The sequence below is a fragment of the Procambarus clarkii genome, chromosome 23, assembly GCF_040958095.1.
Source record: "Procambarus clarkii isolate CNS0578487 chromosome 23, FALCON_Pclarkii_2.0, whole genome shotgun sequence".
NCBI lineage: Eukaryota > Metazoa > Arthropoda > Malacostraca > Decapoda > Cambaridae > Procambarus > Procambarus clarkii.
In genome coordinates, this window is record NC_091172.1 from 15733558 (window position 1) to 15760757 (window position 27200).

Here is a 27200-nt window from a genome sequence, read left to right on the forward strand (position 1 = left end):
GACATTATGCTCCTAGATCAAAGCTACGTCGACCCTGTGGCGGCAAAGCATCAAATCCAGATCCAACTGAGTCGCCAAGGGACAAAGCCCACTAACATTCAAGGAGGCACAAGTAAGATGGAGAGGGATGGATGATGATGTCACTACTACCTAACCACCGGGCATCGGCTGCCCTGACCAAAGCGGAACACCACCTAGGGAGTCGCCAACAGAACCCTAAACCTCAGGGGTACCCTGAGAATGTGATTTTCCCAGAAGTGGGGCGAGAGGCTCCCTCTTCAATACCAGTCGCAAATCATTTCTATACCAACAACCTGCACAACCTCTCACAGCAGCCAACCCGCACTGGAGGGCCAACAGTTGTTGTGTTGATTTAGGGGCGACGACGATCGTGGGATCGGATGCGCCCCGGCTGCCCGATACTGGGAAATAGCGAAGGGATGGGGCCCCTATAGTCTCTTCAGGCCATAGACCCTACAATCTCCTCAGGCGACAAATTTTACAGTCTCTTCAGGCCGCGGACATGACGGATGAAGCGGAAGGTATGGCGAAGGATGTCATGACGGACGTCTTCATCTCTCGCACCTGCCCCGTCAAGGAGAACGGGAACTGTGAGGCGGGGAATATTCAGCCTACGAACGGAACTCTGTAGTCTGACGCGAGCGCTATGAAATCGAGGGCAGTGAAGTAGAAGGTGCTCCACTGTATCCTCCTGGGTCGGACACCACTGGCAATATGGGGAATCTACCAGCCGTAGACGATGGAGATGTGCGGCCAGGCAAGTGTGCCCAATCCGGAGACGAGTGATGGCAGTGTCGAGGAGTCGAGAATGATGACGAGTCCATGGACGCGGGGAGGAATCCTCCCGTAAACCCGCCAAAGAGGAGGACCTGAGTGCTGGCTCCATCATTGCCTCCCAACTCACGAGGCAAGCCGCCCGGAGTTGCGGGAGAATTTCGGAAAGGTCTAGAGGCACATTTGTAGTGTCATGGAGAGCATGCGCCATCCCTGCTGCTGCGTCGGCTACCTCATTGCCTTTAATACCGACATGTGACGGAACCCATTGGAGATAGATGGACCAACCTGGAGTAACAGAGTATGACAGCAGTTCTCCACGGATCTGTGACACAGTATGACGATGGACTCGTGGACGCCGAGATGATATCAGATGTAGGGCTGTGATTGAGTCCACGTAGATAACCACTGCAGAGGGCCCTGAAACTTGTCGAAGGAGTCGTAAGGCTAGTAAGTTTGCAAACAATTCCCCGGCCAGGCACGAATGAGCAGGGGAAAGTTTCCACGTCTGACAGAAAGAAAAAGGAGCAAAGTATGCTGCCGCAGATGTAGATGGTGGCTGATCTTTGCGGGACCCATCCGTGTAAACCTCTAAGTATCCAGAGTATAAGGAGGCTCGTAGGTCTGCAAAAATTAAAGGGGCCAAACCCTCTAAATCTCTCTTCCGACGAGGAGGCTTGGAAAAGTCGACAGAAACTCGAATGATCTCTTCTGCCCACGGAGGCACCGGTGAGATGATCGGGCCGGGGATGAGTACAGGGACGGGAAGGGAAAACTGTGAATATGCATCCAAGGCCCGGACGACGAAAGGCAATTGACGGCGTCTGGAGTGTCCAGCCGGCACATTCCACCAGTTGGCCTCGAGCTGGAGGCGAGTAAGTGGATGGGTAGCAGGGAGACGCACTATCCGTTGAAGTTGGCGGCAGTGGGCGAGAAGACGTTGAAAGCTCAGGGGCCATAGCCCCGACTCGGCATGAAGGGAAAGAACTGGCGAGGAGGGCATAGCTCCTAACGCTGAGCGAAGGGCACCATTTTGAATGGGATCCAGCCTTGCCAAGACAGATACTGCTGCTGAGCCATAGACTTCACTCGCATACATGATCTTGCTACGAATGAAGGCCTTGTAGAGAGCTAGGAGCGACTCCCGTGAAGCCCCCCAAGCCGCACCAGAGACCCGTTTCATGATGTTCACGCGACGAAGGCATGAGGCCCGAAGGTAGTCGACATGGTGCCTCCACGTCAGCCGAGGGCCATCTAGAACGACCCCCAGCCACCTGTGTTCGGTAGCGATCGGGAGACGACAGCTCCCGAGGGTCACCACTGGCTGGTCTGGTAAGCGGGTCCAGGTGAAGCTCATGACGCAACTTTTCACAGGGTTAATGGAGAGCCCCTTCCCCAGCACAATTGCTGAGAACACAGTCACGGCATTTTGCAGGGAGCCTTGTGCCTCTAGGAGAGTGTCACCATCCGCCACGAGGGTTACATCATCGGCATAGGCTAAAACCTGGACCCCCCGGAATACAGGGAGATCAGACAGAAGAATAGAGAATAGTAGTGGGCTCAGAATCGCTCCCTGAGGGACACCACGCGAGACAGGGCGGGACGTAGAGACGACTCCACCAACCGCCACTTTGAATGAGCGGCCCTGTAGATAGTTTTGGAACCACCTTAACGCCGGACCCGAGAGACCTAGTCGAGCCAGACTCTGAAGGACAGCAGAATGAGAAGCAGAGTCAAATGCACTCTTGATATCGAAGAATGCTGCAAGGAGCACTCTTCTCCGTCGATAAGTGTCCATTATTCGATGTTCCAAGGAGAGGAGGCAGTCCATCGTGCTTCTTCCCGGCCGAAATCCACTGATACCCTCAGGTAGGAGACCTGAGGTTTCCACCACCCATTGTAGCCGGGTGTGAACAAGACGTTCCATCAGTTTCCCGAGACATGGAAGCAAACTTATGGGCCGATATGAAGTCGGGACAGACGGATCCTTCCCTGACTTGGCCAATGGTAGAAGAATGGCGTGTTTCCAAGGGGCAGGGAAGACACCAGAGGACCAGCAGGCGTTGTAGAAGTAAAGGAGGTGGGACTGAAAGCTCTTGGGTGCCCTCCGAACAAATTCATATGGGACGTTGTCTATCCCTGGCATAGTGCCCGACTTAGAGAGTGACAGAGCGTCCTTCAGCTCAACAGATGTAAATGGGCGATCCAGGTCCTGAGCTAGTCCTATACCCTGTCGGGAGCCCCAACCTATGGAACTCACAGAGAGGAGCGGGGAACGGTAAACATCTTCAAAGTGGTCAGCCAAGAGTTCGGCTATTTGTACTTCCCTTAGGCCCCCATTACCACTGGGGTCTCTAGTGGGATGGTAGGCCGGGAGTACCTACCTGTCATCTTACGAACAAAGGCCCAGGCTCCCGCAGAGGAGGAGTCGAATCGGAGAGAGGCACAGTAATTAGCCCAGGCCTTGCGTTTGGCAAGGAGGACTGTTTGTCTACACCTGGCGTCCGCCCTGCGGAAGGTCTGCCGCTGCAGTGGAGTAGGGTGGCGCCGCCACGAATTCCACGCACGTCGCCGGTCCAGTACTGCCTGCCGACATTCAGGAGTCCACCACGGTGCCCCACGGCGGGAAGGATTGGTTGTCTGGCCACTAGTCCTCCTGAAATGCCGAGAGCCTACACTGAAGAGGGACTCGGAGAGAGCATCTGCTGACCCATGGAGATCTGCAGTAACTGGGGGAAGGGTCAACCAGTCATCCGCCTCATAGCCATGCCACCCCTCTTCCGAGAAGATCCATTTGGATCTACGGGAGGTCAGAGCAGGACGAACAGTGCCCCCGAAGGAGATGACGATGGGCAGGTGATCACTACCCAGGTACGGCCCGGTCCATATCTGCGCCATCGTGAAGGGGCCTCTTCCAATGCAAAGATCGAGTGTTGAAGTATGGCCATTTAGCGGGTCTATCCGAGTTCCCAAACCTGGCGGCGTCAGTAAGGAGAGGTCTGGGGAGTCAAGGAGAAACTGAAATAGGGCTCGGCCAGCCATGTTGTGGTGGCGACCCGATAGCATGGGTTGCCATGATGAGTGCCGAGCGTTAAAGTCACCCATGATGAGGCAGGTGTCTGTGATCTGACCAAAATAGTGTTCTAGTTCCTTCTTCGTTACCGGTAGACAGGGGTTATACAGAACGCCAAAGGTGCCCCACCCATGGGAGAGGGCGACCTTCACTGCCATGAATTCTAAATGTCCACCCGGGAAGGAGTGAATCCGGAGCAAGGAGCTGGGAACTGAGTCTCTGACCAAGAGGGCAAGTCCCCCTCCACCCCGTACTGGCCGATCTTGTCTATAGACAGAATACCCCGGCACTGTGAAGGAAAGATCGTCTGTGAGCCAAGTCTCACAGAGTCCCACGATCAACGGTGGTGCGCTGGCGATAAAATTGCGTAAAAATTGCGTCTTCTTAAAAAGGGAGCGGGCATTCCAAAACACCACAGTATTCTCAGGATGGGGCGCCATTATCCCTGAAATACAACAGCTAACTTTTTGACCACCAGTGCACAGACGTCTCCAAAGGGGGAACCACTAGAAAAAGCCATAAAACCTTCATACAAAGTAAGTAAAATATGTGGTATCAATGACTTCCAGTCAAGAGGATGTTGATCTATGCTTCTCTCTGCCTGACAGAAGCGGTGGTCGGCTCGCGAACTCTCTTGACGGCGTCTGCGACTGGTGGGAGCCTCACTCTGGGCCTCATGTTCCCCCGGTGTCACAATCCCTTCGGAAAGTGCCTGGGGGACCAGAGGATCATCAGGGCTGTCTGTTGGAGCAGTACCTCCTGATCGATGGGTGTGTCGACGACGCCGGTGTTGGCTTCTTTGAGGAAAGGCAGGAGGGTGACGAGTGCTAGGCTCCGGCCGAGACTGAGCGTCCATGTCTGTATCCGTGGATGAGTTTCCGTCAGTGTCAAGGCTACCCAGGAGGGAAAATCGATTAGCAACCTGGGCGTATGTGGCATGTGACTGGGACAGGCAAGAGCGTCTGCTAGTTCCTACTTGTGAAGAGGCCCGACCAGGGGGAACCTGGAGGCGAGAAGAAGCGATAGGCTGATTGAGGGTACGCAACTTCTGGAACAGCTCATGTCGAGGTGTCCCCGCTGTTTTGTGATCGATGTCCAACTGGAGGGCCTCAAGATATACAGGGCAACTCTTAGACGTAACCTTATGATGGCCATGGCATAAAAAGCAGCGGGGTGTAGCAGAGCACCCACCGTTATCTCTGTCTGAATGGCCAGTTTTGCCGCAGTTTGCACACCGTGCTGTATTACGGCAGGTCAGGCGACTGTGGCCCAATAGATGACAAGCGTAACATCGTAAAACAGGGAAATTGTAGGGCTGAACCTGATACGAGGTCCTGTGTAGTGCCACTCGGTCAGGGAGGCGCCCATCGAACTTTACACGGACCATGGATGTCGGCCCTGCTGCTCCGCGAATCCTGGTAACTTCCAATAATCTCGCTGATGCACCCCCTAATACCTGCAGAGCGGCCTGGATGTCATCCACATCTACACTCTGGTCAATTGGGCCAATCTTCCCATACCGGGCCCGAGACTCCTCCTCCTGCGACAATATCTGTCGGCACCTGACAGGCCAGTCCCCCAACTTATTAATGTCGGATACACAGATGTGTGATAGAGCCTCCTTTCTGATATGTAGCTTGAGTGCTGCACCCCTACCCAGGGTACGTATGGTCTCAGGCAGGCAATGTGGCCACAATACGGAAGCCTCGATTGCTGCACCTAAGGTACGAGGATTTGCAAAGACGCACTGACCTGATTCTGACTGGATTAGGACTACCACAAACGAGGAACGGGGTACCACAAGACTAAGGTCTTCTGAAGGGGAGGATATCCTCTTAGCATCTCGCTCTGGGGCAGCATCAGCCGACTCATCTTCTAGCAGACGTTTTCCTCTCTGGGACTTGCTGTCAACATCCATGGCGCCCCCGCTCGGGGAGGCGTCCATTTGGGAGGCTCCGGCCTCCCCCGGTCCTGTGAGCCCCTGGGTAGCTGCAGTGAGCACACACTGGCCCAAAGAAGCCAGCTGAATTAAAGATGAGTTCCAGGTAAGGTGTGGAAAGAAAGTCCAGCCAGGAGCGTTCAATCCGCGCGCCAAGATGGCCGACCTTCCCGCCGACCCCCGACTCCGAGGGCCAACAGGTCGGTACTGGAGAAGGAGCATCTTCACACCCACCCGGCTCAGAGACAGCCACCGCCACATCCACCACACCCAGCACACCCTCCATCTTCTCCACAGATTCCTTACATCTATGAGACTGCAATCTGGCCTTTTTCTTCAAACCTTTTTGCTCAGGCCCGAGTGCAGGCGGAAGAGACGTATCTTGCATGCAGCGAGGACACACACCCTCTGTAGCAGAAGCAGTCGGCACCGTCACCCTAGATGAAAGGGAAACACCCACCCCAACAGTCATAACAGGCATAGCATCCTCACTAGACTTGCATGCCGAAGCAGAAGGAGGATCCGCCAGGGGAGCCTCTGCCACCTCCTCGTCAGTCTGCACAGGATGAACGTCCACAGGAACACACAGCTGCACACATATCCCATCAGGCGCATCCTCAACCAGACGCACTGGCATACTAGCAATCCCCGGAGCCTGAGGGTGCACACCTCCCTATTGCCTGGACCTAGGACACCCGTACACACAGGACCGGAAGCCGGAGGGCTTACAGTCAGGGTTCTACCACCATCCAACGCTGCCACAGAAGCCTCCGGGGCCTCGAGAGGGAAAAAATCAACCTCCCAAAAAATATTCACCCAGTCAGCCGCACCCAGCAAGCACGCAGCAGCTAGGTGACCCAGCAACCCACACCGAAAACATCTATGGGGGCTGGCATGAGTACATGCAGTGGAGGTTAAACCCCATGAACATAACAGCGAACGGAACATTTCAGTCAAGGGACATCAGTAGAGATCTGGTACCAGCTAGCAGCCCCTTTGCATTTCCAGAGGAGACTTTGTTCCACCGGACATTCAGCACTTTCCCATAACGCTCAAAGGGCTGGGACAAAAGCACATCTGGCATCTTGAACGGAACGCCCAGCACCACCACATATGAAGTCATCACAATGAGGTTAACCACCTTCATGGTGCCCGCTCCTCCAGGTAGTGGAAAGGAGTGACCTTCAAGGCAAAGGATGAAATCCTGAAACACACTCTGTAACTGAAACTTTACCACCACACGCCTGTAGCGAATAAGCTGGACACCAACTAAGTGTCGAGAAACCAAGAAACCATCCTCGAGAAACTGTACTCCGCTCCGACTCCAAGGGCTTTGAGACAACTGCGGAGTGAGGGAGGGTACACAACTGCACCCTCTGACAGTCAGCCGCCGAATCTAATTAAACATTAGTACAGCTGGTCTCTCATGAGAAGGACTGAGGGTTGTGAAGAAGCTCATGAGAGGTAAGATGCTGGCCTCCTTGCAGAGATTTTTGTTGCATTTTGAGAGATAATAGGCTTCGATGTTTTGGAAATAATTAGGTTTACTTTGGATACGAAGTGTTTGGTGGGCTCCAAATATTTGGAAATTGTGAGGCTGTTGCTGAAAGGGGATTTGTGTGATTTTGGGATCTGGAGGCCGTACACACTTTTGAATACTGAATACAAAATAGTAGCTAGATTCAGATATTTTTGAGATATATACAAGAGTTGTTACATGTACAGACACTAGTACGCGTAGCATTTCGGGCAAGTCCTTGGAATACGATCTCCCCCCCCCCCCCCCCGCGAAGAATCGTTGTTACAACCAAGTACACATTTTACTGTTGAGTTAAACAGAGGCTACAGTTAAGGATTTGCGCCCAGTAAATCCTCCCCGGCCAGGATACGAACCCATGACATAGCGCTCGCGGAACGCCAGGCGAGTGTCTTACCACTACACCACGGAGACTGGTTGTTAAGTGGTTGTTAAGTGATAGACTTGGTGAGGTAATGGGGTCTCATTTCGGTAGGGGAGAGTTGGGGGTGCCAGAAATATCGATAATCAAACACAACATTCTGCTGTGAGATGTGTTGTATAGTTTCCAACGTGATGGGAATTCACACTAATTATTTGGACTGGTTGAAGTCCTTCGACAGGGTTGACATGAGGTTTGGTGTTGACATGCTGCATCAGTAGCACTTCACCCCAGTCATTAGGGGTGAATGACTGTTTTTTGGATTGTGCCACTTATCGATGTCACTGTTTAACACCAGGATAACACCAGGATATAAGAATCCGGCATCTACGTTGTTGGCCGGGTCTCTAAGATTGCCGAATGGGTTGTGGTTATCTTGAGGTTATCTTGAGATGATTTCGGGGCTTTAGTGTCCCCGCGGCCCGGTCCTCGACCAGGCCTCCACCCCCAGGAAGCAGCCCGTGACAGCTGACTAACACCCAGGTACCTATTTTACTGCTAGGTAACAGGGGCATAGGGTGAAAGAAACTTTGCCCATTGTTTCTCGCCAGCGCCCGGGATCGAACCCGGGACCACAGGATCACAAGTCCAGCGTGCTGTCCGCTCGGCCGACCGGCTCCCGTGGTTATGGTGTATGTGGATGGTTCAAATATGGTCGTCGGCTCACATGGTGGTCTTGTGACAGCAATTGATGGTTCGTATTCAAGAGTGCCCGGTGTGATGGTTGAGGGTTGTTTCAGTGATAATTTCTCTGGGTATTCGGTGGTTTACTGGTTTTGGGGAATCTATGAAGGAGACCTGGGAGAAGGTGCAGAGATCAGTGTTTATCACAGTTGGGTTGACGTCATCTAGAAAGTGGAACACACACAAGGGGACGCAGGTGGAGACTTAGTACCCAAGTGAACCATCAGAAAGAACTTTTTCTGTGTCAGAGTAGTTAACAGATGGAATGCATTAGGCAGTGATGTGGTGGAGGCTGACTCCATATACTTAAATAAATATAACTTGAATTCAAAGTTATATGACCATCCTGAGTAAACTGGATGAAACCTGAGGAAACCCGATGAAACATCAGTAAACTCAAGGAAACCAGACAAAACCAGAGTAAACCTGAAAAAAGCTTAGTAAATCTGGAGAAAACCCGAGGAAACCTTATTAAACTTTAATATATCTTTAGTAAACCTGATGAAACCTGAGGAAACTATGAAGTAAACCTGATGCAATACGAAGAAACCTGAGAAAACTATGAAGTAAACTTTAGTATTCCTAAGTAATCCTGAGAAAATTTGAGTAAACTATGAAGCAAACCTGAATAGACCTGTAGAGACCAATTTATCGTCTCGTCATAAATGGGTAATGTGTGACGTAATCAAAATAGGGAATGATTATGTCACCATGCGTCATAAAGAGGCACCAATTTGAGCACTGGGCGCCTGCACAGCACCACTGGCGAAGCCAGTGTGGGCACTCTGTAAATAATGTAACTGTTTTGTCTAACTGGAAGCCTACAAACCCGAGCAACTAACTCACTGAACGAATCAAGTCTGATGCAAAGATAACGATCATTTTATGGAGTTTTGGTTTGTACTGACAGGTCAAAATTTTAAATTGATTGGTCAGATCCTCTTATATGCCTTTTCTCCCCCTCCCTCCTATATGCCAACCTTCCTCCCTGTTTTACATGCCCACCTTCCTCATTCTAAACAGCCTACACAACTACCCATCTCCTCAATAACCCAAACACATCCCCCCTCCTCCCCCGGGGACTGTCACACAGGCAGAGCGACGCCAGGAAGACCCTCGTGTGCAGCCTCGCCTACTCACCATGCTGTAAAAACTTTATCTCGTGTCAGATCCCGAGAGACATGCATACTCTTTTTTTCTGTCCTGGTCTTGCTCTCGTATCTTGGCCGTTTGGCCTGACATTTTTCCTTCAGGTTGTAAGTGGAGGATTTGTCTTATCTGGCCTCATTATATACGTTTATGAGGTAGGGAGGGAGAGGGAGAGAGAGAGACAGACAGAGAGAGAGAGGCCTCCCTGGCAGACGTACAGGGAGAGGGACAGACAGACAGACAGACAGACAGACAGGCAGACAGACAGACAGAGAGAGAGAGAGAGAGAGAGGCCTCCTTGGCAGAGGTACAGGGAGAGGGAGAGACAGACAGACAGACAGAGACAGAAACACACAAGCCAGGAGTCCCTAAAGACAACTGGGAAATGGGATCATCCTTCTATGCTGTGCGTTACCAGCCTTCTTCACAGTCTTGTTCCTATAATTTCGCTGCTATTGCTGTTGATACTAATTTTAGTACTTCCCTTGCAACACTACTGCCAGGCCAACTATTCGTGCGAAACCTTCTGCTGTTACTGAAAACAATACCCTCTCTAAAACACATCCCATCTGGGAGAAGGCCACTGATACTGATCCAAAGAAGCTTTGGTGACTTCTCAATAGAGAACATGATAATATTAAAGTTCCTACTGATCCAATTGTCTGGATAAATCTTCAGTGTAATTTGCATCAGAGCAGTATCAATGCCTTTTTTTAACATCTTTATTGGCAGTGATAATTTGGTTGGGGGAAGAGATTATTCCTCTTAAAACTGATAGGATAAAGCATACCTTTTTGTAACGATCATGTTAGGAAGTTTCACAATAGATCTGTCGTTTGTGATAACCTATTGGAAGATGCTCCAAACTCTCCTCGAACTCCATACGTGTCTCCTGCCTTCAGCCTTAAGTTTCCAAAGGAGTTTGTCGACATATTGCAGGGAAAAAGTGGAGGAGGGGGGGGGGGTGAAGGCATCTTGTGTGTGAGTCTGGATGTTCAGTCGCTGTTCACCAACGTGCCCAGGATGAGACTACTGGAATGATGATGGAGAGAGTTTATCAGGATCCAGGTTGTACTCCCCTGACATCTGAGAATGTATACTTAGCAAGCAGTTCGAAGCATGTTCAGAGAAGGTAACCTTCCTGATGTTTATATGTACACACAAGTTTATGGCGTCACAATGGGTTCCGCCCTTTCTTTACTGTTTGCTAATTTGTTCATGGTTACTCTCAGTCAATGTTGACAGGGACCTAAAACGGAATGTCTATTGTTTACTTACAAAGTTAATCTAAACTATAGATAATTTGTCATCACGAAATATTCCATTCAAGTGCTACACACCTACGTCTCCTGAGACGTACCAGTTAATTGAGCTGAAACGAACATGTGATAATACAAGGAAGGTGATTGAAGCCCCACTCAGGTTTTATAATTTAATTATATCAAATATACTCCATATACCTTTCATGTTATAATAAATACCTTGTCAATATCACACTGCTACTACTTGGCTACCTTTGCCAATACCCGCACTGGACCTATCTGGTCACCATCCATAACTCTTCCCAACATACTTTACCCCCCAACTTAAACTGGTCATTACAGCACCCCTCACCCAGTTAGTCTTCATCTGTGTCATCGTCGCTGCCGCAGGCGGAAAAGGAGGACTTGTCAGGACCATGGCTCCCACAACAAAGCAACCTGTTCTCGTGAGCGTTCCCATCGTCAAGATCCTGTCGCACTAAAGTGCCCTATCCTAACTTCCCAGAGGAACCATGAACACAAAACGGGACATTGTCAAATTCGTGAGCCGCTACCATTTCTAGTACGATTTTTTTTGGCCTTGGGCAAATGTCACACAATTACCCTGCATAGCAGGGTAAACAACCTTTTCCATCTTACCTTCGTCATTGTCATCTTCGTCGCGACGAAAATTCATTACTAACATGTACAGAATTCACTATCTACGTTTGCACCTGCGTCCCAGACAGTGTGAATCGCACAAACAACCCCCCTCCCCCATCCACACCCCTTTATCGAGACTCCATGCGCACCGGTGCCCATTATTCTGCCAGCTGGTAGTTTAGAAGTGTTGACACAGGATGTGACTTCACCAGGAGGGGTATAAATATCACCTAACCGGCTCCTAGAAGCACCATACAGTTCCACACTAGCAAGTCTGAGTAACTTCACAAGACATCCATCGCCACTGCATCCCGTTAAGAGGGTTTTAACAATGACAATATGCCACAAAAGCCTAAAAGTAAGGACTCGCCCCATGGACGGCCATAAGTTCACCAAAAGATCTTTTGGTGAACGTATCTTTTGGTCTTGAAGATCCTAAAAGATAGCGCCGGCATTAAACCCATCGACCTCTGTCTAAAAGGGAAGAGTATTGTGCTCTATTTCTCATGTGTGGAGGATCTCGAAAAACTCCATTTTTCTCAAAAGAAAAAAATCCCAAGAAAATCGCACTTCGCCAACTGCACCACCTCTTTACTCTCTTCCCATGTCAGTATACCACTGTCTTATCAGCAGGACCAGCCGCTGGATCGCAGACCAAGAAAAGCGGAGATCATAACCAACATAGAGGAAGAAAACCCGAACCTGGTAGTATTCGATGTTATATTCTGTAGCACCGGTTCCGACGACGACAAGCACCCTCACCATGAAGATATCTTTGACCACCTTAGCCGTGGCCAGCCAGGCTACCACACATGGTCTCCACTCCTTTGGCTTCAAGATTCCACCCTTCCAAGTGAAGAAGGAACGATTCCACAAGCTCCAACAGTGTTTTCGGCGCTGTGATTACTCCTACCCCCAACAATAAGTGTCAGCACGCTGTCTAGATGTGCAGTCTTTGCGCCCAGGACCATCATTACTCCATCTGCAAGTCAAAAACCCTTTGCTGCCTGCTCTGCAGTGGCGATCACCCTGCAACTTCCAACTGCTGCCCTCGCAGACAGGAAATCATTAGGATCCAGGCTGAATCCAATAAAGCCAAACCTTCGACTTCCGCCGCCGGAGCCACTGGCACCAAACCCAGCACCTCAGCTCCCACCAACCTACGAGAAGACTTTCCACTCTTACCAATCAGTGGCTTCCTCCCAAGAGGCCACCCAGCCTCCACACTGGAGACCTAAGGACCAACCAGCACCCTTACAGTCCCTTGCATCACGTGCAGGCATTCTCTCTGGTCTTATTCTACTAGAGGAGAGGCTTTGCCGGACCAGACAATCAATGGTTCATCAGGAAACTCAACACGCTGTACCTAGCCAACGGCCTGGACCCCCTCACCGCCCCGGATGCAAGTCTCACTGCCTCTACTACCACTCCGAAGACTACCACCAGGAAAACCACGAGGTCGATGTCAACACAGACTCCAGAACCACCCAAGACCTGGGCGGCACAGAGGAATTGCCCTCTCCAGCTCCCAATATTCTTACCATCACCATCTTAGCACATGCGCTAGCAGATGTGCTGTCTACAAATAATAACAGCACCACCAACGCTCCTGAAATAGCTTCTACCACTAATCCACGACACCTGAGCTTACCTCAGGCTGCGAGACCAAAGACAAAACCACCAACTATGGATGTTACGGAATCCTCAGATGAGGAAATCTTAGTAGGAGCTCCACCGCCGCAGCACAAATACGACACCTACTCGGTACAAGACCTCCTCATGAAGGCCACCTCACCAAACTCCAGTGACAGCATGGCCATGTAAGCTCGCAGCAAGTCTCAGCCAAAGAAAAAATGGAAGACCTAGAGGTCTACACTAACCCACCAGCTCCATAACTGGTACAGCCAGCCCTCAGCCTTCATAACTGGTACAGCCAGCCCTCTGAGGCTGAAATTCACCAAGAAGACCCCCATCCATCCACAGATCTTTGGTATCGGCTATTGTTACTGGTAATGGGTTGAAAGAGCCTCCACTCACGGGGTATTATTGCCCGTGCCACCTTTAGGGTGTTTTAATCTTTCTCAATCATCATCTGCAGTCCTGCTCTTGGATTGGATTGGCGTGTCCAAGGACCCCATCCACAGATCTCCAGTATCAGGTATGGATTCAGATAATGTTTCCAAAGACCTTCCACTTATGGGATCACCATAGCCCGTGCTACTTGGAACTTTTTGTTCTGAGTAGCTGAATCTAAAACAACAACTGTTAGAAGACATTCTCTCCAGGTGCTCCCAGGTGTTTAACACTGACCATGACCCGCGGAAGCAGCTTGTGCACGGTTTATGGTTCTTGGTGAATAATTCATAAGGCCTAACTTGTTTGTATATAATTTGTTCAATGTAAATTTAACTTTCATGTTTTCATTTTGTGAGAGGATGGATATTGCCAGCTGTCTTATTGTGTGCACCGTGAGTGCACCGCGACAGTTAACTCTCAAGGGTGCACAAATGTGTGTGCACAAGGTCGAGTTTTGTTAATACAAGAGTTAATACAGTTTACCTTGTTGGGTATCTGTGGAAAACTCATGTCATCAGAAGGCTATTGGTATCGCGAGAGCCGTTTTCTACCTAGCCGTTTGTTAATTACAGTGAGGAGAAGTGATGTATGTGAACTAGTACAGGGAGCCAATATCCAGAAACACAGTCAGGAAGAACTTTCGAGTTTGAGGTCAGAGAGAGCGGACAATTAAGGACCAACCGCAGCGATATTCCCTAGGCCTTCACCGAGACGTAGTTATGTCGTTACGGCCCTCTCGCCACCTGGAGGTAACTGTCCTGATTGGTAAAGGCCTCAGTGCCCAGTGCCTGATTGGGTAATTTTATATTTTGTGCAGATGTGGAGGAGAGCCTCGGTGTATGTCCTACGCAGCCTGCCAGCAGCATTCTGAAGTCGTCTTTCGCGTTACCAAGACGTGAGGATCTGTGCTGCCAGCTACAACCTACATCCATTGCCTAATCGACGTTAATTATTATCTCGCCATGTTGACCAGACCACACACTAGAAGGTGAAGGGACGACGACGTTTCGGCCCGTCCTGGACCATTCTCAAGTCGATCCAGGACTTGAGAATGGTCCAGACGGACCGAAACGTCGTCCTTCCTTCACCTTCTAGTGTGTGGTCTGGTCAACATATTTTAGCCACGTTATTGTGACTCATCGCCTGCATTATCTCGTCATCTGCTTCATTTCATTTAGTGGGATTCACTGCAGAATCGGGTTCGCTATATTTGTTAATTAACTTGGGTATGAGGGATTTACAATGAGAGATCGTGTACAGCCCGTTGCCACCCGCAAGAAGTAACCAGACTTGCCAGTGTTATCACACTAATCCTCGTGATTCTCCATTGTTGCCGTTAATTTCTCGGAGATAACTATTTTTAAAGCCAATTAAGACAGTGAAATTTCCCTCCAAGCCGCGCAACCCTACCACCCTGTGTGTTCGCGCTCACCCTGCCACCCTTGTGTGTAGCTGTCATCAACGCGCACCCTAGCTTGAGTGTCGCGCCACACACAGCTAGGAATTAGTTGCACCTGCCACCTAGGGCCAACTCTGTGTTACTCGCATGTTACCACGTGCCGAAATTGCTGGAGTATTTCACCGGAGCGTCTACAGTTCAACGTTGTGTGTATGCAAGGTGTGAGTGACAAGCCGGCCTTAAAGTAAGTATAAATATTTCTCTTGTGTTAATGTGTTCCTAATGTTGATCTTGGATCAGCCGTCCGATCTGTATTAAGCTCGTTATCACCCGATACAGGTGAGAGTTAAACTGGTCAATGAAACAACGGAACAAGTGTGGGTACAGCAGTATGCATGATACTGTATCCGTTCACTGTCATTGGTATACGTGTCACACACACACACCACATTTAGTATTGTTATACTTTTGTGCATTTTTTGTTGAACGGTGATGTCATTATTTTATAATTCAGTATTCCTGTGTGGTACAATATTCTTTCCAAACATCAGTGGAAGAGTAAGTCATTGAGAATTGTGTGTGTATTATATATATATATATATTAGTCAGACACAGGGAGACACGGGGGGAAAACAATGAGACATATGGATACACAGTGAGACACAGTCAGACACAGGGGGAAAAAGTGAGACACAGTGAGAAATATGGATACACAGTGAGACACAGTCAGACACAGGGGGTGGGGGTGGAAAGTGAGACACAGTGAGACACAGTCAGTGAGACAGATGCATGGTAAGTGCTTCATCAAAGCTCACTCACCGTATTGTTTCCTTTTCTTGATCAAGTCTTAACTTTGTTCATTATTTGTCTTCCCCAGACTGACACTGGTGCTCTCCTGTGCCATGAACTTCCAGATGTATCCCCACGACACTCAGGAGTGTCACATGAAGATCGAGAGCCGTGAGTATTCCAGAGTGCCGGTTACTAACCTATCAGTATCTACTGAGAATGGAGGGCTAGCTCTTTATGCCCCGCCCCGTTGTTCCTGTTACCTTATAACCTATCTGTTCTGACGTTTGAATTCCTTGTCGAATCTGGTCTTAAAGTTGTGAATGGAGGAGGCTTCCACAACTTCTTTTGTCATTGCCTTTTCTAGTTGGACACCACCGGTACACCTTGTCACCCACAGCCTCACTTTCTTACCTTATATTGACTCACTTTACTACTCTTGCCTTGCACATGATCATGGTCACGACGGAACAAAACGTCGCTCCCTTTATCTTCAGCTGTAAGATTTGTGTGTCATTTACAGCCACGATATTGTAACTTAGTGTCTGTAGGACTAAGCTGGTGGTCCAGCGTGGTGTCCACGGCCGCCACCACGACCAGACTGGTGGTCCGGCGTGGTGTCCACGGCCCCCACCACGACCAGGCTGGTGGTCCAGCGTGGTGTCCACGGCCCCCACCACGACCAGACTGGTGGTCCAGCGTGGTGTCCACGGCCCCCACCACGACCAGGCTGGTGGTCCAGCGTGGTGTCCACGGCCGCCACCACGACCAGACTGGTGGTCCAGCGTGGTGTTCACGGCCGCCACCACGACCAGGCTGGTGGTCCAGCGTGGTGTCCACGGCCGCCACCACGACCAGACTGGTGGTCCAGCGTGGTGTTCACGGCCGCCACCACGACCAGGCTGGTGGTCCAGCGTGGTGTCCACGGCCGCCACCACGACCAGGCTGGTGGTCCAGCGTGGTGTTCACGGCCGCCACCACGACCAGGCTGGTGGTCCAGCGTGGTGTCCACGGCCGCCACCACGACCAGGCTGGTGGTCCAGCGTGGTGTCCACGGCCGCCACCACGACCAGGCTGGTGGTCTAGCGTGGTGTCCACGGCCCCCACCACGACCAGGCTGGTGGTCCAGCGTGGTGTCCACGGCCGCCACCACGACCAGACTGGTGGTCCAGCGTGGTGTTCACGGCCGCCACCACGACCAGGCTGGTGGTCCAGCGTGGTGTCCACGGCCGCCACCACGACCAGACTGGTGGTCTAGCGTGGTGTTCACGGCCGCCACCACGACCAGACTGGTGGTCCAGCGTGGTGTCCACGGCCGCCACTACGACCAGGCTGGTGGTGGAGCGTGGTGTCCATGCCCGCCACCACGACCAGGGTGGTGGTCCAGCGTGGTGTCCACGGCCGTTACGACCCGACCACCAGGCTGGTTGTGAAACTTTTCAGAAGCTGATCCCAGGCAATAGGTTCTCGGCTATTGCTGTCACCGAGACTCTATTGCTGTTCCCAGTAAAACTATTATTAATAGTAATGAGCAGTGAGTCGCGAGGAAAAATCATGTCATAAGTTCTAGTCCCTATTGTCATGGATCTCGTGGAAAGATTCGATCAGTGCACATAAAATGTGTTTTAATGTTTCTAAAAATAAACAAATGACAATGTTTTCCTCTGTAATTACGTGTTTCAACTTTGTAAGAAGTACGAGTGTGAAATGTCAGAGGTTTAGCGAGCCTAATGATGAAAGAAAGAGCCGTAACTCTTAGCTGTAACGGCGGTGCTCAGCCTCGCCACCAAACTCAACTCTTAAGTAAGAAAAGTAAATATTAGCTCTCAGTATTTGACAAGAAATGTAATATCACCACGTTTTCTCACTTAATAAAAGTATATTTTTAACCAGAATCTACAAATTCGTTATAATTGAAACGAATTTGTAAAAACTGACACATCGTACTTTTGACGTTTTTTATGTATTCAGCTCAATAGGTTAGAGGGCGGATTAGGTTTGAACGTTTCTGGTTACGTAAAATCATAGCATTTCTTACGGGGTGACAAATCAAGAGAACGCGTTGCTGTGACGGCAAATACAACCCACCATCGTCGAGCAATCTACGTCATGCCTGGCACAGTTGGACCCTAGTCGTGATTTACTGTGCAATATCTCTCGTGAGAGTGCACAGTTGATCAATTTCTTGCGTGTGTTTCACAGGCTAGTCGTATTCCTCCGCCCTTAAGGGTGGAGGGACAGTTGACACTGGTCAGCATCTACCCACTCTTCTGAAATGAGGGTACTTAAAGTAAGTGTTTGGTGGGAAGCACTTTATATGCAGTGATGCACTGCCAGAAAGTTAACTTTTTGAAATTTTTAAAATATTGTCAATATTGAAAGTCAATATTGTACCAGAATTTCGTGTTTTGGAAGAAATTCCATCTCATGTGTTAAGTTTGCGACCCCAGGTGTCATCTGTGATTATCAGAGTGCGGCATTAATGTGAATATTGTTAAGTTCAGAAATAGAAATTAGAATTTTCAGCGTTTACCTGAACTAGTGCGGGACTATTTTGTTCTCCAGCACGGCTAGCACTCAGTGCCAGTGGGTAAGTGTTCTTCAACTGTGTAAAATCTAGTGTGCGAATGACTAGAAAGTGTTTTATCAGATCAACGGATAAGTGTATGACACGAGAATAATCATGTTGTAATTTTGTGAAAAGAATTATTTAAGAATAGCGCAAAACCCGTTCATCTCTAACGCGGCGGTCAAGTATGATTATTAATAAACTAGCTGTCCCCGGCCACGTGTTGCTGTGGCTCAGCAACCTTCCTTCATCCCCTCATCCACCCCACCACTCCCCCCCCTCCCCATCCCCTCATCCACCCCACCACTCCCCCCCTCCCCATCCCCTCGTCCACCCCACCACTCCCCCCCTCCCCATCCCCTCGTCCTCCCAACCATTCCCTCTCCCCCGTCCGATACTTTAAAAAAATGATCTGATGTTCCTATCAGGAAAAAAGGAAACATCAAATGATCTGATATTCCCATCACTGAAAAATAAGAAGAACAGTTAAAAAACGAAATGAAAAAAATGAAAAAAGAAAGAAATAAACTATATTCACAAAATGAACGGTATGGTAAACGACAAAGCTCAATTCCAATGCAATGTCACATGAAATAATTAAATCAAATTGAAAATAAATGGAAATCTATGAAAATGCAATTTAACAACGCAATCGGAAACATCTAAATGGAATCTTAAAATATTTAGTATAGCGTATGTTGCTTTTACATCCAACAGACGGCGCTGTTTTTCAAAAAAGCATGTTTTTACCTATCACAGGTGTGGCATCTATATAGTAAGCATATAAATACATGGGCCTTTGCGAATGGAACACTATCAAAATTTCAAAGCAATCAGTGAAGAACTTTCGGAGATTACAGGGTGTGTTGCTTTTACGTACAACAGATGGCACCGTTTTTCAAACGAGCATGTTTTTACCTGTCACAAGTGTGGCATGTATAAAGCAGGTATATAAAAACACGCGCAAATTCGAACGCAACGTTGTGTCAAAATTTCAAAGCAATTGGTAAAGAAGTTTTGGAGATTTCCCTCAAATGAAAACTCACATGAAAAACACAGCTTTAAAAAAAACGTTTTTACCTGTCACAGACGTGATATCTATATAGCAAGTATATAAAAACACGTGTGTATTCAAATGGAACGTCGAGTCAAAATTTCAAAGCAATCAGACAGAACTTTCGGAGATTAGCGATTTTGAACAAAACGAACATTTACATTTTTATTGATATAGGTTCTTAATAAATTCCAGCGCAGATGCCAACAAACAAGAGTATTTGATTTAAAACATCAAGCTCAAACAGTTAACGAAAATAATTTATTTAAAATAGTTTAATCATCTATATAAATAAAAATGGAAATGTTCGTTTGTTCAAAATCGCTAATCTCCGAAAGTTCTTCACCGATTGCCTTGAAATTTTCACACAACGTTGCGTTCGAATTTGCGCGTGTTTTTATATACCTTCTTTATACATGCCACACTTGTGACAGGTAAAAACATGCTCGTTTGAAAAACGGTGCCATCTGTTGTACGTAAAAGCAACACACCCTGTAATCTCCGAAAGTTCTTCACCGATTGCCTTGAAATTTTCACACAACGTTCCCTTTGCATCCGAGCAGGTGTTTATATACATATTATATAGATGTCACGTATGTGATGGGAAAAACATGCTTTTTTTGAAAAGCTGTGTTTTTCGGGTGTTTTACATGTGAGGGAAATCTTCGAAACCTCTTTACCGATTGCTTTGAAATTTTGACACAACATTGCATTCGAATAGGCGATTGTTTTTGTATACCTGCTATATACATGCCTCACCTGTGACAGGAAAAAAACATGCTTTTTTGAAAAACAGCGCCATCTGTAGGACGTAAGAGAAACACACGCTGTAATCTCCGAAAGTTCTTCACCAATTGCTTTCAAATTTTGACACAACGTTCCATTCGAATACGTGCATGTTTTTATATACCTACTATTTAGATGCTACACCTGGGAAAGGTAAAAACATGCGGTTTTTTTTAAACAGCGCCATCTGTTGCACATAAGAGCAACGCACGATATATAAAATATGTTACGATTCCATTTCAATGTTTCCGATTGCATTGATAAATTGAATTTTCATAGATTTTGATTTATTTTCATTTTTATTTAATTATTTTGTGTGACGTTGCGTTGAAATTGAGCTGTGTAGTTTACCATACCGTTCATTTCGTGGGTAAAGCTTATTTGTTTTTTTTTCCATTTTTTTAATTTCGTTTTTTTTAATTGTTCTTATTTTTCAGTGCAGTTGGTGGTGAAATTGAGCTGTGTCCATTGATCTGCGTTTGAATTGAAATATTTCGTTAGTATTTTTTGCTTCTGTTTTGAAAACAAGAAAATGAATAACACATTTATTTCACAGCTGCAAATGTACAAGAAACAGCTATGAATCCACCGGCTACAACGTTAACTGCTTTTTTCACGTTAAGTCAAAATGACGTGTTCGCGAAAACACTGCTGTATTCGGAAGTGCATACGTATTACACATGGAATGCCAGTAGAAAATCATTTGAACGACGCAAACGAGAAGAGCGAGTCGACGGACAACCTGGCATATTCAAATAAACTACGATAGGCAGACTGTACACCGTGAATTCCAATCAAGATGAATGCTTCTTTCTTCGCATGCTGTTGGTAAATGTGTCCGGTCCAACCTCTTTCCAGCCACTTAGATTTGTCAACGGCGTAACACATGCCACTTTCCGTAGTGCATATCAAGCTTGGAATTTATTTGAGAACGACCGACACTGGGATGTATGCAATAATGACGCGTCCAACACGTCACATACAAATCAAATTCGTGCATTGTTTGCAATCATTTTGTCCACCGACTTTCCTTCATCTCCAACAGAGTTATAGGAGAAATATAAATCGCACGTGGCTGAAGACATTATCCGTCGAATACGAAGAAAAATTCATATATGAACATTGATTTCACAGCAGAAATCAACAACGAAGCGTTGATAATGATTGAAGATTTGTGCTTAGAAATCGTGAACAAAGTTCTAAATCAGTTGGAAATACTATCACCGAATCGATCTGCTGCTGCTTCGTTCGATGTAGAATTGCGTCGTGGACAAAATTACAACACGAAGGTGATCTGTTGTCGTATGTGCAATCAAATATTCCTAAGCTAACGCTTGAGCTAAAAGGCCTTTACAATCAAATAATTCAAACTGTCAATAACGGGTTTGGAGAAATCTTCTTAGATGCGCCAGGAGGAACTGTAAATCCTTCCTAATTAGATTGATTCAGGCAGCATTTTGATTCCAAAATGGCATACCTTAGCTCTTGCATCGTCCGGAATAGCTGCGACATTGTTACCAGGAGGAAGAACTGATACTTCGGCTTTGAAATTGCCATTGAACATGCAATTCATTGAAACTCCCACATGCAGCATTTCCAAAGTATCCGGCATGGGAAAAGTATTGCAGAAATGTAAACTTATTGTTTCGAATGAATGCACAATGGCCCACAAAAAATCGCACGAGGATCTTGCTCGATCATTGCAAGATTTGCGTGGAAACATCAGACCATTTAGGAACGCATTAATATTGCTTACAGGAGATATCAGGCAAAAATTACCTGTAATTCCTCGATACAAGTCCGTCGACACTGTTGAGGAAGCAGTTGAAGCGGTTAATTATCCAACAGAATTTTTTAATTCACTCGATCTGCCAGGGATACCACCACACGTACGGCAATTGAAAATCTGCGAGCCAATTATCATGTTGTGAAATATCAATTAGCTAAAGCTTTGCAACGCCACGCGCCTTGCAGTAAAAAAATTAATCAACAACGTCGCAGAAGCTACAAACTTGACAGGATCTTTCAAAGGTGTCCTTTCTTTCAGATGTCCTTATTCCTCGCATTCCTATGATTCCAACAGATATGCCATTTTAATTTAAGATACTGTAATTTCCAATTCGATTGGCGTTTGCAATCGCCATCAATAAAGCTCAGGGTCAATCTTTTGAATTATGCGCTTTATATCTAGACACAGATTGATTCTCATAGGGACAAATATATTTTGCGTGTTCTAGAGTCGGGAAACCAGACAATCTCTATATCTCCACAGACAATGGAACAACAACAAAATATTGTATACCCACAAGCGTTGTGAATTTAAACATATTAGAAACGTGCGCTTTCTCTTTTCTTTCTTTTCCATTTAACCAGACTGAGCCACAGCAACGCGTGGCAGGTACAGCTAGTTATAAATAAAAATGGAAATGTTCGTTTGTTCAAAATCCCTAATCTCCGAAAGTTCTTCGCCGATTCCTTTGAAATTTTCACACAACGTTCCATTCGCATCCGAGCAGATTTGTATATACATATTATATAGATGTCACGTCTGTGACGGGAAAACACAGGCATGTTTTCGATAAAACTTTTTCATGCAAGTGAAATCTTCGAAACCTCTTTACCGATTGCTTTTAAATTTTGACACAACGTTGCATTCAAATAGACGCAAGATTTTATATACCTACTATATGCATGAGACACCTGTGACGGGAAAAATATGCTTTTTTTGAAAATCAGCGCCATCTGCTAGACGTAAGAGCAACACACTGTAGTCTCCGAAAGTTATTCGTCGATTGCTTTGAAATTATGACACAATGTTTCATTCGAATACACACATGTTTTTATACACAGACAATATAGATGCCACACCTGTGACAGGTAAAATCATGATTTTTTAAAAAACCACCATCTGTTGCACATAATAGCAACTCACGCTATACTAAATATGTTACGATTCCATTTCAATGTTTCCAATTACATTGATAAATGGAATTTTCATATATTTCGATTTTTTTTCACTTTGATTTAATTATTTTGTGTGACATTGCGTTGAAATTGAGCTGTGTTGTTTACCATACCGTTCATTTTGTTAGTATAAGTATTGATGCCACACTTGTGACAGGTAAAATCATTAATTTAAGAAACAGCACCATCTGTTGCATGTAAGAACAACACACACTATACTAAATTTGTTACGATTCCATTTCAATGTTTCTGATTGCATTGACAAATTGAATTTTCACAGATTTCGATTGATTTCCTTTTTTATTTAATTTTTTTGTGTGAGATTGCATTGGAATTGAGCTGTGTTGTTTAACATATCGTTTATTTCCTGAATATAGTTTATTTGTGTTTTTTCGTTATTTTTCATTTCGTTTCTTAACTCTTTTTCGTATATTTCAGTGATGGGAACATCAGATCATTTGATGTTCCCAATTTTCTGATGGTAATATCAGATCGTTAGGGAATGCATCGAACTAGGGAGTGGGGAATATTGGGGAGGAAGAGGGGACGGGAGAGGGGGGATGGTGGGGAGGACGAGGAGATGGGAGAGGGGAATTGTTGGGAGGAAGAGGGGGGGACAGGTGAGTGAGGAATGGTTGGGAGGATGAGGGACGGGGCAGGGGGAATGGTGTGGGATGACTGGGAGACAGGGGAAGGTTGCTGAGCCACAGCAACGCGTGGCCGGGTACAGCTAGTTATTTAATAATTATAACAACTCTAGACACCATTGTTAACGCCGTGCGTTAAGAACTAAATAATTCGTAGAGATTTAAATGTCGTGCCAGTGTTCAATTATTACAGTAACGCTAAATACATTAAAGTGTGTATGGAGCATTAAGGCAATTAGAAAATTTAGTAATTTAGTGATTTGGTGCACTTGGTAACTTCAAATATATTTGCTACTTTGGAAAATTTCGAAATAAGTGGTTAATCGCTTATTAACAGTGTAGTTCCATCTTGAAAAATTACTAGTACAAGTTAGTGCATATAATTATTCAAGTGATCAGTAAATAATTTAATTTATTTTCGGAAAAATATATTGAACTTTTGTTTAGTGGTGAGAAAATTTTAACTTAATTCTTTTTGGATAATGCTATACCAGTCAACAATGACTGTTCATAGTTATAGTAAATAATAAAATCGTTTCGAGATTATTCTGGTAATTTTGATATTATTCTGATATTAAGTCAATTAACGTCATCTTTTAGTTTTGTAATTTACTCCGATTTTCTTGAACCGATTATATTGATTTTATTGATTATTATTGAATTTATTTTATTGAAATAAATTTTATTTTATTGAATTTGAACGATTTTATTATTTTTATTATTTATTTATTTTTATTATTTAAAATTGATTTTATTGAATTTTATTGATTATTTATTTTTATTGATTTTATTGAATTTATTTTATTTTATTGAAGTAAGCATTGTGTTTTCCCAGCGCTAATTTTATACACAATTTTGTGGACGCATTCATTTATGAATGCAGCGAGAGACGAGAATTTAATTCATTTTTTGGGCCTAGTCAGCACGACTGGACCCCTCCAGCACCTGTCATCACATTAGTCAACTGTGAGAGTGATTTATGGCTTCTCACTGGGGATATAGAAATCTATTAGAATAGGTAGCAATGAATTGTGGTTCCCGTCTAAACACAGAAAATTTTGTATTTATCCAAAGGGCTGAGTTAAGATATGTTTTGAGTTATTCACTATTATATTAATCATTAATGGATATATAAGGTGTGTTAATATATCACCCTGATCCGACAACTGGTTTTAAAGTTGCAGGAATTGGTGAAAATGGTTTACCTCCATTAATGGAGGATCCACACAAACGCCCCCCGCCCTCACTCTTTCCACCTTGAATCAACCCCTACCCAGCCACAATCCCCACCCTCAACCCCCCTTTCCTATAACCCCCACCCTCAATCCCCTTCTTGCCAACAACCCCTACCACCCTCAACCCCCCCCCCCTGTTTACAACCCACACCCACAACCTCTCCCGGGCCCAGCCCGTCCTCCAAAAATGGGGAGGTAAATGTACAGAGCCCCATAAGTGCAATTATGTATTATGTATAACAGTTAAGAATTGTACTTATTTACACTATGTATTAAATCGTAGTCAAATATATTGTGAATATTTGAGTTTACCTAAAAAGCTGAATAGAAAAACACGACCTAACCTAACCGTCTTAGTTTGTGAAGATAAGAATTTTATTGCATCTTAATTATAACTACTACTTAACCTATAGCTATATTGATATTACAGTTTTATAAAACAAATAAAACAAAACTAAAATATTTCAATAAATTGTAAAGTAGCTCAGGATATTTTCAAATTTTGTATAAAATCTCTATTGTTTAATAAAAGTGAAAAAGAAAATCATCCAATATATAAAACTTGTTTATAACAACTGAGCTTTAAAATTTCATCATAAAATTTTAAGTGTCCTAACAGAAAACGAGGAAATTTAAATCGGGGGAGGGGGGATGGGTTAATGTAACAGCCCCATAAGTGCAATTATGTTATCTATAACAGTCAGGAAATGCACTTATTACACTTAGTATTAAAACGTACTGTCAATTCGGAGGATGGGTTGCCCGGGCCACAATTTCCAACCTTTCCCCGGCCTTTATCCCTCTTAACCCCCCTGCCTGGCCCTCACTCACCCCTTGGCCCCCAAATGCCCCCCCCCCAACCCTTCCAACAAACTTTCCAACCAACCCTTCCTCCTGTTACCAACCACACTGCCTCCATAAACCCCTCACCCTCCCCAGCAGGTCCCACACTGACTACAGACCCTACACCTTACCTCCCCTCCACACCTTCTGTCTCCCGTACCTACATTCTGTGTTGCCTCCCAGGAAGTTGCTGGTGAATGTATCTAGCCGGCTTCTTGTAGACGTAAAATATGTGACGAGATGTTGGAGTTGTCATGGCTGAGGCCATTACAGAGATGTGTGCACACGTGCACGAGTTAAGAAAGAACCAGGACGGGTCAGTGTTCATGATGGTAGACCGACGTTTGTGGTGAAGGTCAATGGGTTAAGTTTGATAAGATTTGTGGACACCGAAAGTCAAGCAACTGTGACTAAAAATTCAACCTTCAGGAAATTGAAACATGCATGCCTTAAACTTGTGAGGAAAAACTTAACGGCAGTAAATGGGCAGCAAATTGACATCTTGGGTCAAGATACAATTAATTTTGAAGTGAGAAATAAAGTTTACCCTCATTCATGCACGTCGTCAAAAATACTGCATTCCCTGGAGATATTTTGATGGGGTATGGATTTCCTGGGTAGGTTTAACTACTCTGTCTGCTAAAAGAGGAGAAAGGAATTGTAGATTGTGGTTGGGACAGGTATTATATCCCATTAAAATGGTAAAGCATCCACCAGTTGTCGCTTCCATTAGGAGGAAGCAGAAGTAATTATCAAAAGAAGGCACCAAACCGGGAAGGCTATGTAGCACCATCAAATGTGCGGAATAATCAGAGGGCGCTAAATATCACCAAGGATGCCAATACGAGAACAGAAACGCATAAAGCAAACGATATCAGAAGTATCCGAGTCACCAAGAATTCTTTTGAGGGACAGGTGACCGCGAGGGGCGGTCAGAAAACAAGACACACGCTCGTCCTGGAAGTCAGGACATTCAACAAGGATATGCACGATGGTAAAAGAGACAATGCAATTTGACAAGAAGGAGCAGGGCGGCGCTTCATTAAGTGACTGCGAGTTAAGCGTGTATGGCCAATACGCAACCTCGCCAGAACCGTTTCCCATCGCCGGTTATGGTGGTAGGAGGACGGCCATGAGGACACTACTCTTAAGAGTATGTACTTTGTTATCAGTAACAAGACCAACAATCCCACCAACGGGTAAGGATGGAGGAATGAACAACTGGGTAAAAATCGGAATAAGGAATACCTTTACAGGAGATGGGACAAGAGCGGACAGCTTCCCTAGCGGCAGCATCCGTATGCTTATTTAAAGAGACACTAATATGGCTGGGAAC

At 46.1% G+C, this 27200-nt stretch overlaps 1 protein-coding gene across 1 annotated transcript in view; it reads left to right on the forward strand.

The window, feature by feature from the left end:
- Window positions 1-27200, forward strand: part of LOC138367694 (gamma-aminobutyric acid receptor subunit delta-like) — a 121058-nt gene that overhangs the window by 81348 nt on the left and 12510 nt on the right. The window contains exon 4 of the mRNA XM_069329659.1: window positions 15855-15957. Coding sequence (XP_069185760.1) covers window positions 15855-15957 — 103 coding nt within the window. The remainder of the gene's footprint in view (window positions 1-15854; window positions 15958-27200) is intronic.